Source organism: Bactrocera neohumeralis, chromosome 3 (assembly GCF_024586455.1).
Source record: "Bactrocera neohumeralis isolate Rockhampton chromosome 3, APGP_CSIRO_Bneo_wtdbg2-racon-allhic-juicebox.fasta_v2, whole genome shotgun sequence".
NCBI classification, from domain to species: domain Eukaryota; kingdom Metazoa; phylum Arthropoda; class Insecta; order Diptera; family Tephritidae; genus Bactrocera; species Bactrocera neohumeralis.
Window position 1 is genome coordinate 12561028 of NC_065920.1, and position 16588 is coordinate 12577615.

General features: G+C 34.4%; 1 protein-coding gene across 2 annotated transcripts; it reads right to left on the reverse strand.

Moving 5' to 3' along the window:
* On the reverse strand, positions 1-14508 carry LOC126752883 (inactive hydroxysteroid dehydrogenase-like protein 1). Of its 2 annotated transcripts, XM_050463900.1 has the most exons (6): positions 14230-14508; positions 8027-8227; positions 2724-2846; positions 2442-2552; positions 1865-2313; positions 1-1668 (listed from the first exon to the last, which is right to left on the reverse strand). In XM_050463900.1, exons 2-6 carry the CDS (start codon positions 8202-8204, stop codon positions 1561-1563), a joined length of 969 nt encoding a protein of 322 aa, XP_050319857.1. In that variant the 5' UTR covers positions 8205-8227; positions 14230-14508; the 3' UTR covers positions 1-1560. The 2 variants fall into 2 exon arrangements, with proteins under 2 accessions (XP_050319857.1, XP_050319856.1); XM_050463899.1 differs by lacking the exon at positions 14230-14508 and having other exon boundaries at positions 8027-12369.
* Positions 14509-16588: the final 2080 nt, after the last annotated feature.

Below are 16588 nucleotides of genomic sequence, written 5' to 3' on the forward strand. Positions count from 1 at the left end.
TGGAAGGGATACAAATTCTTTATTTGTTATGAAAACACGAAAACAAAACTTTTTTAAACTTACATCAACCATATCTAATATCTGATCGTTTTCTAACTGCTTAGCGTTCTAAAAGTGAAAATTTTTTCAACAGTGACTTGACAGATGCCTCACAAAAATTTCGCAGTCTCCAATTCCTTCAAAAATCACTGTATTTGAATCTGAGCGCCGAGTTGGCCAGTTTATTCCAATCTTCATTATGCTCCAATCAAAATAAACGCAGTTTCAGTAGCACCAAAGAAAGCGGCGTACTTATTGTGTTCAGCTCTAAGACGTTCTGATAGTCTGTACTATAATATATATATATGAGATATAGAATATTTGTATAGTTTCGACCTTTGCTGAAAATCCTGAACTTTTCTTTACGATTCGTCAACTTGAATATATTGGGCGATGTTCCAGCATCCCAAAATTCTTTTCTCCGAAGCTAGAAACATTGTGGACATACTCAGATTACCAGATTATCTTGCTCTTTTACTTGGCTTCTCCGTCTGCTGCGTTCTGAGTTATAATAACCTTTTACTGCCCTCCAGGGAGTCATAAGCCGCTCTTTACCTCTTTTAAATGATTACGTCAACTTCATGTCATATCCCTATGCTCTCCGTTTGTTATCCAGGAATATAATTTTGTGCAATAGCAATACAAGTTCCAATATGTATTAGGTTCCCATTTGAATTTTTTTAAAAAATTATGCTTTAAACTAGGGCTCTTATATTATTCGAATAACTTGAAAATCGATTATTCGAATAGAGGACCTTTCGCTAGATGATATATATGATCCGGTGAGTCGATTAGCCGAATATCAAGAGCTCTATTTTATACCTCTCATAACTTCATTTCCAAGCATGGATCGCTTAGAATCATCGCTAGACGAGTGAGAAACTTTACCAACTCAGCTAACACAGTTCTCGTGTGTGTTGTGGCTAATTCCAGTTAAGGTGGGGTCCCTCGTGGAAAAATTATAGTAGAGATGCCTTCACGACTTTTTTTGTGACAACTTGATGAATTGTATTAAAGTTTCTTCATTTATACACAACCTGCTTCCACTTGTGTTATCATAACTCAATTTTTGTATCAAAGCGAGGCGCACAATCGTTGTAAAGTTTTTCTTTATTTAGGGAATTTCTGCAACTAGTTTAATTTTCGGTCCATTGAACTCGGCCGTAGAAACTCCAAACGTCTAAACTAGCACTGGCCGTGAAAGTTAGACTCCAACAAACTTTTTTCACACTGCTTAATACTAATTAATTTTAACACATACTTTACTATTTCAGAATTATATTATTTCATTATTAATATTATTTCAGAAACTTCATAAAATTTCAGATTTTTAACCTAAAAGTTTATTATTAACCTCAAAAAACCAAAAATTGTTAAATCAATATTTCAGGTTATCTGTACATAGATGAAGGATGAATGCTTAGCGCAATATGTGGATGTATGTATATACAATACGTGAGTAAGTGAATGATAATGAAAATATCGAAAATTTAATAAATTTATACATCCTGTTTCAGTCTTTCAGACCTTTTTTCCATGGGTCGTCAGGTACTCTAGACGCAACTGTCGTGTCATCACATGGGCAATACGTATGCGCAGCCACTCTGGGCTCAGTTTCATGAAAAAATACTGAAGCATAATAATTTTCGTCAATTAGAAAGCGCGCATTGAATAGAAATGTCATATTTTTAAAAGTATATGTATATGTTTAGATTGTTTTTGTTGTTAAAAATTTTGGGCTCAATAATGTTCAAAAGTTTTTGTAATTAAGTGTGTTATGTTTAATATAAGTATGTAATAAAAAAAAGATTCAAAAATCACTCACCTGCAAGCCATGTGTCCAATAGCCCGTCGTTTCCGCCGTTTTGCCCAAAGTAAAAACGGCTGAGCGTGTAAAGCTCTTCACATCCGGTATTAGAAAGCCACCTTTCATCACGGTATCGGAATATTGATTCATTTTTGTGACCAAAAAGAGCGGTGTGACACACTGTACTGTTATATTATGTTCGGCTAATTCACGCTCGATCGCCTGAGAGAAACATTTCACATAGCGCTTGGTAGCGGCATACACCGCCATATAAGGTATAGGTTGTAATTCACTGCCAGAGGATATATTGACAATGGCACCACGTTTCTGCTTCTTTAGCTCTGGTATGAGCATACGTGACATTATGGTTACAGCGGCGACATTTATATTGATCAGATCCCAAATGGTATTTTCAGGTATGTGGGAGAGTTCGTCCGGGTAGTCGTACATTTTGCCAACATTGTTAACTGTAAGGTAGATGTGGAGAGGTTTCAGTAATATAAAACTTTTGTATATAAATAGTATTTCTATAAGGAAGTAACTGTTTATTTTGTGGGGTAGATTTTGGTATAGTAAAAATATTTGTAGCACTTACCCAATATGCCTACTGGTATGCCACTCAGCTCCCGTTCAATGTGTGTATACACCTCACGCCCTTTGGAGAAGTCTGCTACGATCCATTTTGTCTTCACTTTGTACTCATTTTCTGTAAAAAATATTAGTCAAAGTTTAAGTTCCTCGATTTGCTTATGAATCACTGGCATTGTGCCTTTGAGTACGAGTATTCGTCATTAGCACAATCTATTTAAAATTTTTTTCTAATATTTAAATATTCTATTATATTGTCAATTATTTTACTATTCATTTCATTGCTTACCGATCTCCTCTGCCACCGCTATGAGCTTCTCCTTGGTACGCGAGATGAGCACCACATTTATGCCTTGTTTGGCCAATTCTTTAGCATATTCCCGTCCAATGCCATCCGTTGAACCGGTGATTACTACAAAGTTGAAAAAATAGTGTGTGTTGCAAGTAAATTGACCACAAAGAAAAATGGTAGTTAAAGCATATGATTGTCATTAACAGCTAAATGCTAATTGTACTCCTTTTTTGGGTTGGGTAATGGTGCCAGCAGTACATTACAAACGATATCTATTCAAGTAATGTTCGTAATTGCTAGTCTACGTGCTCAGTACTGTGATAATATGCATTTTTATTTTCATAACTCTTTAATTTGATTTTTAGGTTTGTGGTTTTAAAGTTAGCGCTTAGAATTTGAACAATTTAGATATAAACATTTGAGAAAGACTTGGCTGCTTAAGATCTTGGAATTTATAAAATATCGTTTTTGTTGCTGGGGTTTTTTTCCGTGACACAGCTAGTCTCAGCTACATCGGCCGCCCACCAGTACCGAATTATGCGGCGTACCTATTGAATATTGGAAGAGCCTCTTTTAAACCTCTTGTAATATTGATACTTTTTTTTCAAGACTGGTCCATTTGAACTGAGATATGAAATGATCCAGTCTGACGACGATTTTTAACATGGAAAAGTATTCAAAAAACTATTAAGATACGTTTTTTAGTTTCCAATGAAATAAACGTTAAGAAATTCATAAAAACATTTTTAGCATAAACTATTTTGTCAATAATATAAGTATTTTGGGATTTCCCATTTAATTAAAAAAATATAGGAAAATGTTAGAATCTAATATTAGCGCTCTCAACATCTCTTATAAGTCTATTCCACATAACGGGTTTTTCAATAGGGAGGCTACAAAAGCAGATCCATAGGGACAGCACACAGCAGCCATATTTTTTCTCACTCTTTTGATATTTCTTTTCAGAAAGGTTCGTCATTTCAACATGAAACAACGAGTCTAAACCATTAAAATTTACTACCGAAATTCGCAGTCAGTGGCCTAAACTTTAAGAGCGCTAGCAGATCAACAATTGAGCGTCTAGTGAAAATTGGTTGAATCCACGGGGCGCAGTACAAAATGTTCCTGTGCCAGTGAGAAAAAGAAGTGACTTTAGTGTCGAGAATATTGCTGCCGCTAGCGCATTAATTGTGGAAGACCCAAATCAGTCTCTCAGACGTCGTTCCCAAATGTTGGGCATCTCTGTGACGTCCTTGTGACGAATTTTGCGAAAAGATTTGGCCTCCATCCTTACAAAATCAAACTGGCGCAAGAACTGAAGACGCTTCACCAACAGAATCGTATATTCGTGAATTGGGCTAAGCAACAATTTTAATCGAAAAATCAACCTCAGCGGTGAGGCTCGTTTCTGGCTGAATGGCTTCGTCAATAAGCAAAATATGAGTTATTGGTCGTGCAGCAATCCACACGCACTCCATGAGTCACCATTGCATACAAAAAAAATTACGGTTTGGTGCGATTTATGGGCCGGCGACGTCATTGGACCGTACTACTTCCGTGGTGATCAAGACGGGCACGTTACTGTGAATGATAACAGAATATTTTGGACCCGAATTGGATGATATGGACTTGGACAATATGTGGTTCCAACAGGACGGCGCCACAAGCCACACAGTCAATGTCACAATCGATTTATTGAAAACCAAGTTTAGTGAACGTGTTATCTCAAGAAATAGTCGAGTCAATTGATCGCCTCAGTCGTGCGATTTGATGCCGTTAGACTTATTCCCGGTGGGTTATGTCAAGTATATGGTCTATGACAACAAGCCAGCGACGACTGATGAATTTCGTACGAATATCGAACGTGAAATTGCAGCTGTAACGGCCGATTTATGCTTGAAAACCGAAAATTGGGTTCAGCGTCTGGATTTCTGCAAGCGTGCCCGTGCTGGCCACGCAAAATCAATCGAGTTCCATATATAATGGCATCAAATGTACTTCCCCAGGAACAAAAAATTTCATTGATATTCCAAACAGTTTTTGTTGTAGCCCTCTTATTGAAATACCCGTTATTTCAGTTAATTTTTTTAAGCGTTAAGAAACGTCGAATCGTCAGAACTCATATTTATAAATCTGATTTTGGTATAAGTAAAGGTAATAAAGTTAAAAAGGGGAAGGGAAAGTGTTTATATGTATAATTAAGATTTCTAATCAAACTTTTAATGAAAAGGTATGTCATTAGAACATTATTTTTCTAATGATATAGCATGACAGATGCTTGAGGCTTGCGAAAATCAGAAACTAGAGATTAGAGACTATTAGATAGATAGATTTATTTCAGAGCTTTGGCATGCCAATGATTGGTAGTTCTGTATTTTTCGGGCTATAATGTTATTAAGCTAGTACTCGTAGAGAAATAAGAAGTGTCAGAGTTTGTGCGAGATTATTTGATATTATTATATTCTTGATTTTGTCCTCTAATGACATAAATGACATTGACCTACAGTTTGATATAACTTATTCATCATAATTACCACCAGTTAACCTCAAACTAACTACTAAACTTGAAAATCGCCAAAATCTAACTGCACTGAGTATATTACATTAAAGCAAAAATATTTCGCAAGGTCGTCAAGCGAATCAAAAATATATAAACATACCGTTTGCATAATAAAAAATAAAAACAAGCTGCCGTTAGGCTTGTTACTACGAAATACAGAAATGGCAATAAACCTTAAACATGTGATACTCACGCGACTCAAGTTAATTCATAAAACAATAACAAAAGCTTAACGCTTCGATGTGAAAACAATAATAAGACTTGAGCAAAAAGAAAACGTCTAGATATTTTAATAACCGCCCAAGCTGACGGACCAGCTGACAATCACAACGCGCCGGCTAGACAATCTAAGTCAAGCCGGTTCCGTGTGCCGCTGTTTATGAGTAATATGACGCTGCTGGCAGGTGAATGACTGCAAATACAGCAACAACAAGTGAAGTATGCAATAACAGATAAAACAAAAAATACGAAATAAATAGAATTCCATAGCGCTTTTAAAGCTAAGCGCTAATGTAGACACGATCGACCACGCAATAAGACTATAATTATAGTTTACTATACTTAAAAGTATGTTTAAGTGCAATTTATATGTAGCTAAGTAATAGAAGCCCAGTAGGAATTGTACAAAATTTTTTTCTTTCGATATGAAAATATATTAATTATATAAGACAAAAATTATAAATTTATAACAAAAATTCCAATAATTTCTTCTAAAATATTAAATATTATCAAATTTTGAAAATTTCATTATCTCATAAATTTTTCCTATAGGGTTACTATAGTGAAGAAACCGAAAAGCGAAAGTGTTAACGTATGTTTGCGTGAGTTAATGTTGTTGCCATTTAATTTGTTGTACAACGGTGCATTCAGGTAATGTGTTTGGCAATTCATTCATAAATTCTGCTGTTAAATCAGAAGAATTTACAATTGCAAGTCGTTTTCGATATAAGTTTATGGCCTCATGGTTTTTACGCTTCTTTTGCTTTTTGTAATCTTCCCTTATGACTTAAATACATATTTAATTGGGTCACTAATTCAGTCATTCATGGCGAACGCTTTACGTTTTTGTAACTTTATTGCATCTCTTTTTTCACTGACTTCTTGTATTTTGGTTTTGTTATTGTTTATCACTGTTGATGCACGTGCACTTAAGTATGTATGTATGTATGTTACCAAATATAATATAATAGCGAGCACCCAGAAAACCGTTTAAAGACTTGCTGCTTACTTGTGAGACTCGTTACGTAAACTTACGACTCGTTTTCAAGGGCGTTCATCTATTAACTAGCAGTTTTTGCGGCTTTTGGCTCTAAAGGGCAACCGGTTCCAGGTGGGGAATTATAATTTGTTTGCAAAATATTCAAAAGTTATTATAGAGATTGATTTATCGACGAATATCAAAAATTTCAAACAAAAATATTCAAAAGTTATTGATAGAGAGGGATTTATCTATAAATATCGAAACCTTCAGACAAAAGTATTCAAAAGATATCGATAGAAAGGAATTTATCGGTAATTATCAACAATTTGAGTCAAATATTTACAAAAGTTATGGAAAAAGAAAGAGATAAAATTATCTGTATATATCGATAATTTTAGCTATAAAATAGTCAAATAATGATTGAGAAACTATTTTTAAATACATAAATATTGAATATTTACAATTATAGATAGAATTATCGATAAATCTATAGATATAGTATTATAGATAAATCGGTATCGATAAATAGCGATAACTCTAGTTATAAAATAGTCAAGTAATGATTGAGGGAAAATATTTAAAATTTACAATTATAGAAATAATTATCGATAAATCGATATATATAAAATTCGATAAATAAATATCAATACATTTTGTTATAAAATAGTCGAAAAAATTGAAAAAACTGTTTTTATATATACAATTATTTAAATTTACAAGTAGTCAACAAAATAATTTTATATATGCAGAGAAAGTGACATGACAGGGTTATAATTTTAAGTATAACCAGAATAGGGTATGTTAAATTTGCCTCGAAGTTTTTCCTAAAGGAAGCGTCAGAAACTTTATAAAATATGTACATACAATAAATGATCAGCGTGACAAGCTGAGTCCCTCTGTCTTTACGCCTGTATATACGCGAACTAATCTCTCAGTTTTTGAGGTATCGATCTGAAATTTTGCACACATCGTTTTCTTCACAAAAAGCTGCATATTTGTCTGAATCGCTAATATTGGACCAGAATAATGTATACATAGGTGTCATACTAGCTGCCCGCTCAAAATCAAGTTCTTGTATGGAGAACTTTTTTATTTAACAAGATACCTATACGAAATTTGGCATAGGTTAGATCGGATCACTAGCACTAGCGTATAGCTTTCATACAAACTAACCGTTCAAAGTTTTTGTAAGGAATATTTTGTATTTATAAAGTGTATTATAGTTTTGGTAGCAACCGAAGTTAAATTTGTCTTGTTTTTTACTTAAATTATCTATAATGGACCAAAATAGTGTTGTTGTCGTAAAATTTTGAAATTTTATGCACCAAAGGTCTCATGAAAATTACATTACAACATTTACCATTGATTGGTATATTCAACTATTTTTATGTGATCAATGGTAAAAAGTGTTGTTTAAATGGCACTTTGCACTAACGAATTCATGTAAGTCTAAAAATCATACATAAACTAAATACGAAATATATATGTATATAATAAACATTCAGCAAAAAAACACAATATTTCAGCACAATCACTAACCTGCCCACTTGCCAAACTTTTCTACCAACGTCTGCGGCAGTTGAGGCTGGAAATATGGCTCCAGAATCGCCTTGATGATTAACACCACCGATTTGAAGTTATCGAAGAAGAATACGGCGATGGCCAGGAGGCCGACCAAATAGACACCGAACGACAGCAGTTGCCAAACGAACGCCATTCTCAGCAATGTGTAAATGCTCACTTCATCGAGGGGAATCATGTTGAGTATTTTTTGGATTTTTAATTTAGTTTCTTTTGTTTATGCTTTTATTTTAGAAAAATGTGCTCAATGATTTTGATAACAAACGAATGTGGAGCAAAGAATAGTTAGTGATAAGCGAAAGCCAGATAAGAAAATTCACTAAACACTCATAAATGTCTGTAAGAACGCAACAATGTTTATAAAATACAACAACTACTTCACGCTAAAAATAAATTCCAACACTTTGCACTCTCTCGGAATTCACTCAATCAATCGGAAGACTTTCTCACTTGCACTGCGCTGTGGACTCACGCCTCCTTTATTATTTATTTTTGTTGTTGTTGCGCTCAAATTCAATCAACTTAGCATTGTTTTGCTTATTTTATTTCGTTTTGTAGCCAAAAAGTCAAAATTATTTGCAATTCCAATTTCAATAAAATTCGAAAACTTTTCTGCTATTTTGTTTTTTACTTTTTTTTCTAATGCGCATTCATTTACATTCTCAAAATTTCCGAATTAAAGTGTAAAGTACACGCTCACTAAATTTAATTGAAGCTTTTATTGAAGCACTAAGCGTGGACGCGCTTGATTTTTGGGCATCATGAGCTGTATGAACTGCACGTTTGGCCGTCGAGTAGGCGACTGATCGGCAAGCGTCAAGCTGCAGTCGAAAAAATCTTCAACTTGTTGCGCTAAAGTGACTAGCTACAATCGCAGCTTTGCGGACTGGTAGTGGAGGCTCTGCAGCCAAAGCGGCGCTCACCAACTAACCAAGCAGAGCCATTGATGGCGGCGGACTGCTGCTCAGCTTGGCTTGCTTTGCTTTGGTTCAAGCTCAGCTGGGAATGCAGCAGATGCTGCGCAGCTGCATGCAACATCTTGTGTTGTACCCACTGTGGTTGTTTCTGCTATCGCCTTGCTTACATACATACAATATATAGTAGGTCTGCATATGTGGGCTGAAGTTAAGGCAATAGTTTGTTTCGTTTTTTGTCTTTCCATTTTTGCTTGTAAATTGAGCTTGAATGAGCTCAGTGATGTAGTGTTGTTGTTTAACTATTGTGTTTAAGCACAATTTTTTGATTCGTTTCTTTTATTACAAGGTTTTATACATATCTTTATATGAAAATAACGGTTATAATGGAAAATATCAATAACTATTCGATTTGGATGCGAATGGGCTTGGGAAATGTTTTACTTTTGATATTTGATAAAATAAATAGTAAGTAAGATTTTCAGACTTTTCGTATAGTTCCAAGCATTGAGGCGTTACAGAAGGCATTCTCCGGAATAGCCTTGAGAGCCGAGGTGCATGCTGTTTGGATCCTCTTTCATCGGCCTTTTCAGGCAAGGAAACAAAAAAGTCCGTGAGACACCTCTCGGCTGTAGGTGTGGCGCTGGCATGGTGCAACTTCCAATTGGCTGCGATGTCTCGTCGGACACGATTGACCCTTCGTTTGAGTCTCTTGAGGACTTCCACGTTAAACTTGGCGTTGACCGTTTGTCCCGGAAGAACAAATTCATGGTGGACGATGCCTTTGATGTCAAAAAAGATAACTAGCATCGTTTTCAGTTTGGATTTGCTCATTCATCAGCGACTTCTTCCCGGCCCTCCAAAAAGGCCTGGAGCCACCGAAACACATCACTTCTTGCTAAAGCAACATCTGAGTAAGCCTGCTTGATCATATCAAACGTCTCTATCGCAGATTTACCGAGTTTCACACAGAATTTAATCGCGTACCTCTGCATTTTCGCCTTGCACCACTCACAGAAACACGTCGCGCGAAAATATTTATCCTGACTCTCCAGGTGCTCGGAGACAACTGACCAACCGCTTGTTCGTTAGCTAAGAACGCGCTCTACCGAATCCAGTCGGTGCGCGCACGTTCCGAAGTACAGTCGCATCGGAAGAAAATCAGTTCGTATATGTTCTAAAGTAATCACTATATTTTAAGTATGCTATTGGTTCAAGTATTTCCCTAAAATACATAATATTGGTAATCTGTTGACGAAAAGTCTGCATATGTTCGAAAGTAGCAGACGCACAAATTAGCCAGAGTGAGAAATATACCTACAACTATATTATGAATTTAATCATTTGTAATTAAACTGTCTTGGGTTCGTTTAAACTTGGAGAGTTGCGAATCGAACAACAATTGTCAAAAAATAAATATCTTGCACAATCTTACAAGGAATAGAATAATATGTGATCCAAGTAGAGATACTTTTTTAGTAGCCTTTTTTTGCCATCACACGTGTCATTTGCCAGTTTCTAGTCGAAATGCTTGAACGAACCATCGAAAATTGGACTCAATGGATGGACCATCTCAGACGTAGCTGCGGCCAAATTTCAAAGAGATAAATGCCGAATAATGTTCTTTCGAATGATAATAAACATTCCCCATTAAATTTGTGTTTTTGTGTTTTTTCTTTAAAAAAGTAGCAGAACTTTGCTGTTATTTTTACAAGCTTCAACTTTTCGTGATCAAAGCATAAATACCCTTTTCTGAAGAATCGAACGGTCTGACAGGTTAAGGTTAAGATTTTTAAATAATCTGTGCGACTACATGTGTACTGAAGTCGTTACAGATTTTACACACCAACTTCAAATTCATATTGTAAACAATGGCTCTTAATGACTTCTGTTCGTATCGGTGGTGTGTATGCAATATTAAGAGTATACAATCTTTTTTAACAAATTTTTTCATAAACAAGTGTGGTTGTAATGGTAAATAGTTGAGAAGGCAAAAAGCTAACAACAAATAATTGTGTTAATTTTTAAAGTGGAGATTTAACAAAAAATCATCCATTACATATCATTTGTTTGGTATTTTTTCTCTTTGAAGCACAATTGCTTACAAAAACGGAGTTATCATACATTCATACATACATACTTACATACATACGTAAATACAAACCCGCATTCAATGGGCGAAACTAGTTTGCTGTTAGAGGTGTTGCACACTTTTGTGCTGCATCTGAGTAAATAGACAACTGTTGAAGTTTTCCATCTGCAGCCTGACCTTTCAACCAATGCGCTTGCATTCATGCATATAAACACACATACTACATGTACATAAGCAAACATAAGCATAGCAATATAAGGTGCAGAGTATTGAAGTTTTCAATTTTCATTTAAGAAATAACAGAAATACAAACAGTATTGATGTGCCCATTCCAAAGCTTTGTTGAAAAAGCCATTTTAAAGTTTTTATTGCGGTGAAGCTACCTTTTTTGTGTACTAAGAAGTGCAAGCAATCTAAATCTTCAAGGCGCACACATTGTGTTTTGATGAACTTTGATTTAAATGGGAGAAGCATTGTTATTTTAATTTTAAAATTAAGTCTTTTTATTAAAGAAGTAAAATGTTTCGAAACCGATAGGATTAACGGCACAGAAACAAATCTCGATTTTATTAAGGGTTACATATGTTTCATGACTTCAAAAAATTAAAATTATTATTGTTTTATTTAAATATATAACAATGTGATTGGTAGCACTGGAGTTATACGACTGCAACGACATCTATTGACAAAATACGAAAAGACCTTTTTGACTACCCAATATCTCTAGAATTTGGTCCTAAATGCTCAAGTTGATTTGAGGAATAGTTTTGGAGACACAGCCTTGACAAGTTGGTGATCGAGTACAGCTATACATATACTCGTAATATAGTAATTTTAAACTTTAAACGAATTTTTCTCGAAACTGTTTTTAAAGTCGGTTGTCAAAATTTTTCACGAACTTAACTCAACTCAACTTAACTCATCTGATCTTACTGAAATTTTACACAGGTCTTCGTGATATAATTTACACGGTATTGAACGTAGGGTTTGTTCAATTATATCTATTTAAAAAAAGAAACACGTCACAAATTTTCACCAAAATTAGTATTTTTGTGTATAACGTCAGCCAATTTTTTGTTTTTTGATTTTTTCTTCGTCCAATGCCTAGTTAAAGTATTAAATATAAACATAATTTTTTCTTTTTATTTCGGTTGGTCCTGTAAGAAATTCTGCCGTCATCACTGAGACAGCATTTTCCGAAGGACTGCCGGAAATGACGTCTTAATGGCCCAGTTTTGAATGTTTTACTTTGAAAATTTCATTAAAATATTTGTAAAATATGTACTATATCTTTGAAATTATAAAATGCTTAAATAAAATATAGCATTTTTATATGAAAAAAAGAAAATATGTCGTTTATTGCTCGAAGAAACCCATGTAACCCCTTCGTACGCATGTAGGCAAAAATTTCCTGGAAATTATTAATAATAATAAATTTCAAATATTCTTTAAAAATGTTTGTAAAGACTTGAAAAAAATTATATTATATAATTTGCGATTAAACCGCAATTCCATGCGCACTATTACCATTTCTTATTACCGAATTTGCATATTTTTTTGGTTGGATTATTAATTGAAGAACGACGCACCATTTGGGGCTTACGGAAATGTGCAAATATTAGACTGTATTTCTTGTTGTTTACTACATTATCGTCATATAGTTTCTACTATTTTACGTATATTTTAGTTTAGCAAGACAAGTTGATACAACTAAAATCTTTAAATCTTTGTGGGCGTTAAGTTTATTTAGCCATATGTGTATGGAATATAAAAAACATTTGCAAAAAATATTGAATATATTTGTGCTTGAAGGTTAATTTTTCTATTTTCTTATAACGAGTTTAAATTATGTTTTTATGTAAGAATACAGAAAATTATCGTCTTTTCGATAATTTCCGTAGAAAAACATATTTTTGCACATTTTGAATTGATTATTTGATATATTCCCAAATCAATCAGACTTTTATTTTTAAAAAAATATTCATGAATATTATACCATGTTTACCATATCGATAGAAATTTTTTGTATTTCCGATCTACCGTTTTGCACATGACTTTTGTAGTTTTTCACCCAGGAAGCTCGTTCCATCGGGTTTTATTTTTCTTTACCATGCTTTTGTCCTGATCGTCATATCGATAATAAATGGGTTTCCAAATGTTGATAACGGTTTCGTGTTGGTTAGCCGTTTACTATTCTTGGCAATCTCGTCTATTACTTCATTGTTCTCGATGCCTTTGTGGCCTGGCATCCAGTAGAAGTAAAGTTGTTTGCTTTTGCCAACACTACATAGATGTTGACTCTAGAATTGCCTGCAGGTGCATTAGAAGCAAGCTCCGCGGCTTTCACAATAGCATACTTAAGAGACTGCATTATACCTAACTCTGGACAGTAGATGTTATTTAAGTGCATAAAAATCATTTACAATACTCAAAACAATTTTTAATAAAAATAAAATATAATTAATGAATGTCGACGAAGGTATTGCGCCAGCGAGTTAGACATTATATTAAGCAATTGACATAAAAACGAATTTTTACAGCGAAAAACACTTGATAAATGGTTAGTGCTTCAACTTCTTTGCCAAAAACTAATAAAAAAATATTTTTTGTGTCAATAGCTAACAACAATAACCTGCACGAAGTATACTTATGTCTAATATTTCGAGTTAATGGCGGATATACATACACACATTAAGCAACAAACATGCAGACATTTTTTGCATTTCGTCACCATAAAAACTTCGTAGTCATATTTACAAGCGCTTATGCAGATTTTCCTAACCTCAAATGGCGCGCAATTGCTTTATGCTTCAATAAAAGTTTTCAGAATTATGAAATAATTAAGCGTTTACGCTAATTAAAAAATTAAATTTAATTAAAGCAAAGCAATATGTGCGCTAAAATATATATAACAGAATTAGATCTAACTCAAAAACGTACAAGAAGTAATAAACCGCTCTATCGGTCACACACACACACCCGCAACGACCGAGGTCATACGACAAACAAGTGAACGCCGTAAAAAATCTCAAAATTATTATGATGTGCGCAGCTATTAATGCACTGCAAGTACTAAGGTTTGTAAAATAACAAAAATTTTAAAGCAAAAAAATAATAAAAAAATTTGAAAAAAAAAATTATGTATTGTTCGCTACCTTCTTGCTTTTTCTGTAGCGGCCACGCGTTTTGTTGTTGCAGTTGTAATGGAGGTACACAAAATGAAGTAATTAGTTATTTGTTTGCCACAATATGCCGAATGACTGTGAAAATGTCGTTTACGCCGTCAGCAGCACCTTTACAGGGTCTAAACGGCAGCGGCTTAGTGGCTCTTTGTGACTTTGCAAGTATTTTCATTACTTTATTGTTGATAAATAAAATTGTTGTTGTACTATTGTTGTGCTATGGCAATTGCAGCTGACACTTTTTCGGTTGTTTACGCCGTAGACGACAACACAAGGCTACCATTTACGGCTTTATAGCGCATGCCCGAGTACTGTCAATGCAAATACAGGGAAGTTTAATTACAATTACACATATGTGGAGGGGGAAGGTACAAGAAAAAAATAAATTTTTATACAGTTATCAGCTGTGCGCGATATTTGTCTAAGGCAAAGTCTACGTATTTTGCAAATACGTGCGTAAGGCGTTAATGGTCTTAGAAACACATATATGTAGATGTGTGTATGTATGCATATTAATTGCAAAAATTGTGATTTTTTACTTCTTGGAAGTAAACTGGCATTTAATTGCCATCGCATGTGCGAATTATATAATATCCTTATTCAATTAAATCCATTTTATGACAATCGCTTTTAAACACCTGTGTTCCGCTGTCGGCAAGTGCGAAAATTTTTTGTTGCTGTTTTTCTGTTTTTGTTTTTTTTTTTGACAGTTCGTGCTTGCATGTTGACAATTGTCTAAAACTGATACGCGTTTGTGCCACAAGTGACCATTTTGCTGAAAAAACACTTTTGGCTTTTAATAAGCAACTGGTTTACATATCTTGATCTCTGCGTGTTTTAATAAAAATAAATATTATAGTATGTAGTTTCATATTGTTCCTAGATATCCATTTTTTTATACTCTCGCAACAAAGTTGCTAAGGAGAGTATTATAGTTTTGTTCACATAACGGTTGTTTGTAAGTCCTAAAACTAAAAGAGTCAGATATAGGGTTATATATACCAAAGTGATCAGGGTGACGAGTAGAGTCGAAATCCGGATGTCTGTCTGTCCGTCCGTCCGTCTGTCCGTCTGTCCGTCCGTCCGTCCGTGCAAGCTGTAACTTGAGTAAAAATTGAGATATCATGATGAAACTGGTACACGTATTCCTTGGCTCCATAAGAAGGTTAAGTTCGAAGATGGGCAAAATCGGCCCACTGCCACGCCCACAAAATGGCGGAAGTGTCATAACTAAGCCATAAATAAAGATATTAAAGTGAAATTTGGAACAAAGGATCGCATTAAGGAGGGGCATATTTGGACGCAATTTTTTTGGAAAAGTGGGCGTGGCCCCGCCCCCTACTAAGTTTTTTGTACATATCTCGGAAACTACTATAGCTATGTCAACCAAACTTTACAGAGTCGTTTTCTTCAGGCATTTCCATATACAGTATACATATACATATACACGCCCACCTCCCATACAAAGGTTATGTTGAAAATCACTAAAAGTGCGTTAACCGACTAACAAAAAACGTCAGAAACACTAAATTTTACGGAAGAAATTGCAGAAGGAAGCTGCACCCAGGCTTTTTTTAAAAATTGAAAATGGGCGTGGCCTCGCCCACTTATGGATCAAAAACCATATCTCGGGAACTACTAAACCGATTTCAATGAAATTCGATATATAATATTTTCTTAACACCCTGATGACATGTACGAAATATGGGTGAAATCGGTTCACAACCACGCCTTCTTCCAATATAACGCTCTTTTGAATTCCATCTGATGCCTTCACTGTATAATTATATACAATGATGATAGCGGAATAAAACTTTACTCAAATACGGTATTTGAAAAATATGTAAATGACGGATAATGAAATCTCGATTATCACTTTATTATGCGAGAGTATAAAATGTTCGGTGACACCCGAACTTAGCCCTTCCTTACTTGTTTCATTTTGCATATTTACATAATTTATAATTTAATATTTACTACATTGTTAAAAATTTTAATACTTAAAATACTATTTAACAAGTAAGGAAGGGCTAAGTTCAGGTGCAACCCAATATATTATAGTCTTGCAACTTGCAGGAATAAAAGCCAGGGATTTACCTTAAGACGTAAAGGGTCAGTCAGAGGATCGGAATCCAAGCAATTTAATATAGTATATGTACATATACTATATATAACTCATACACCGACAGACACATAAGGTTTGTTAGAAAAACTAAAATCATTATATGTAATATATGGGAGTTGATGTATTATCGACCCGATTTTATTTATTTTTCTCAATATCATACAGTATTAACATGCCACATACTAAAAAAAATGTCCCTGGGTCTCA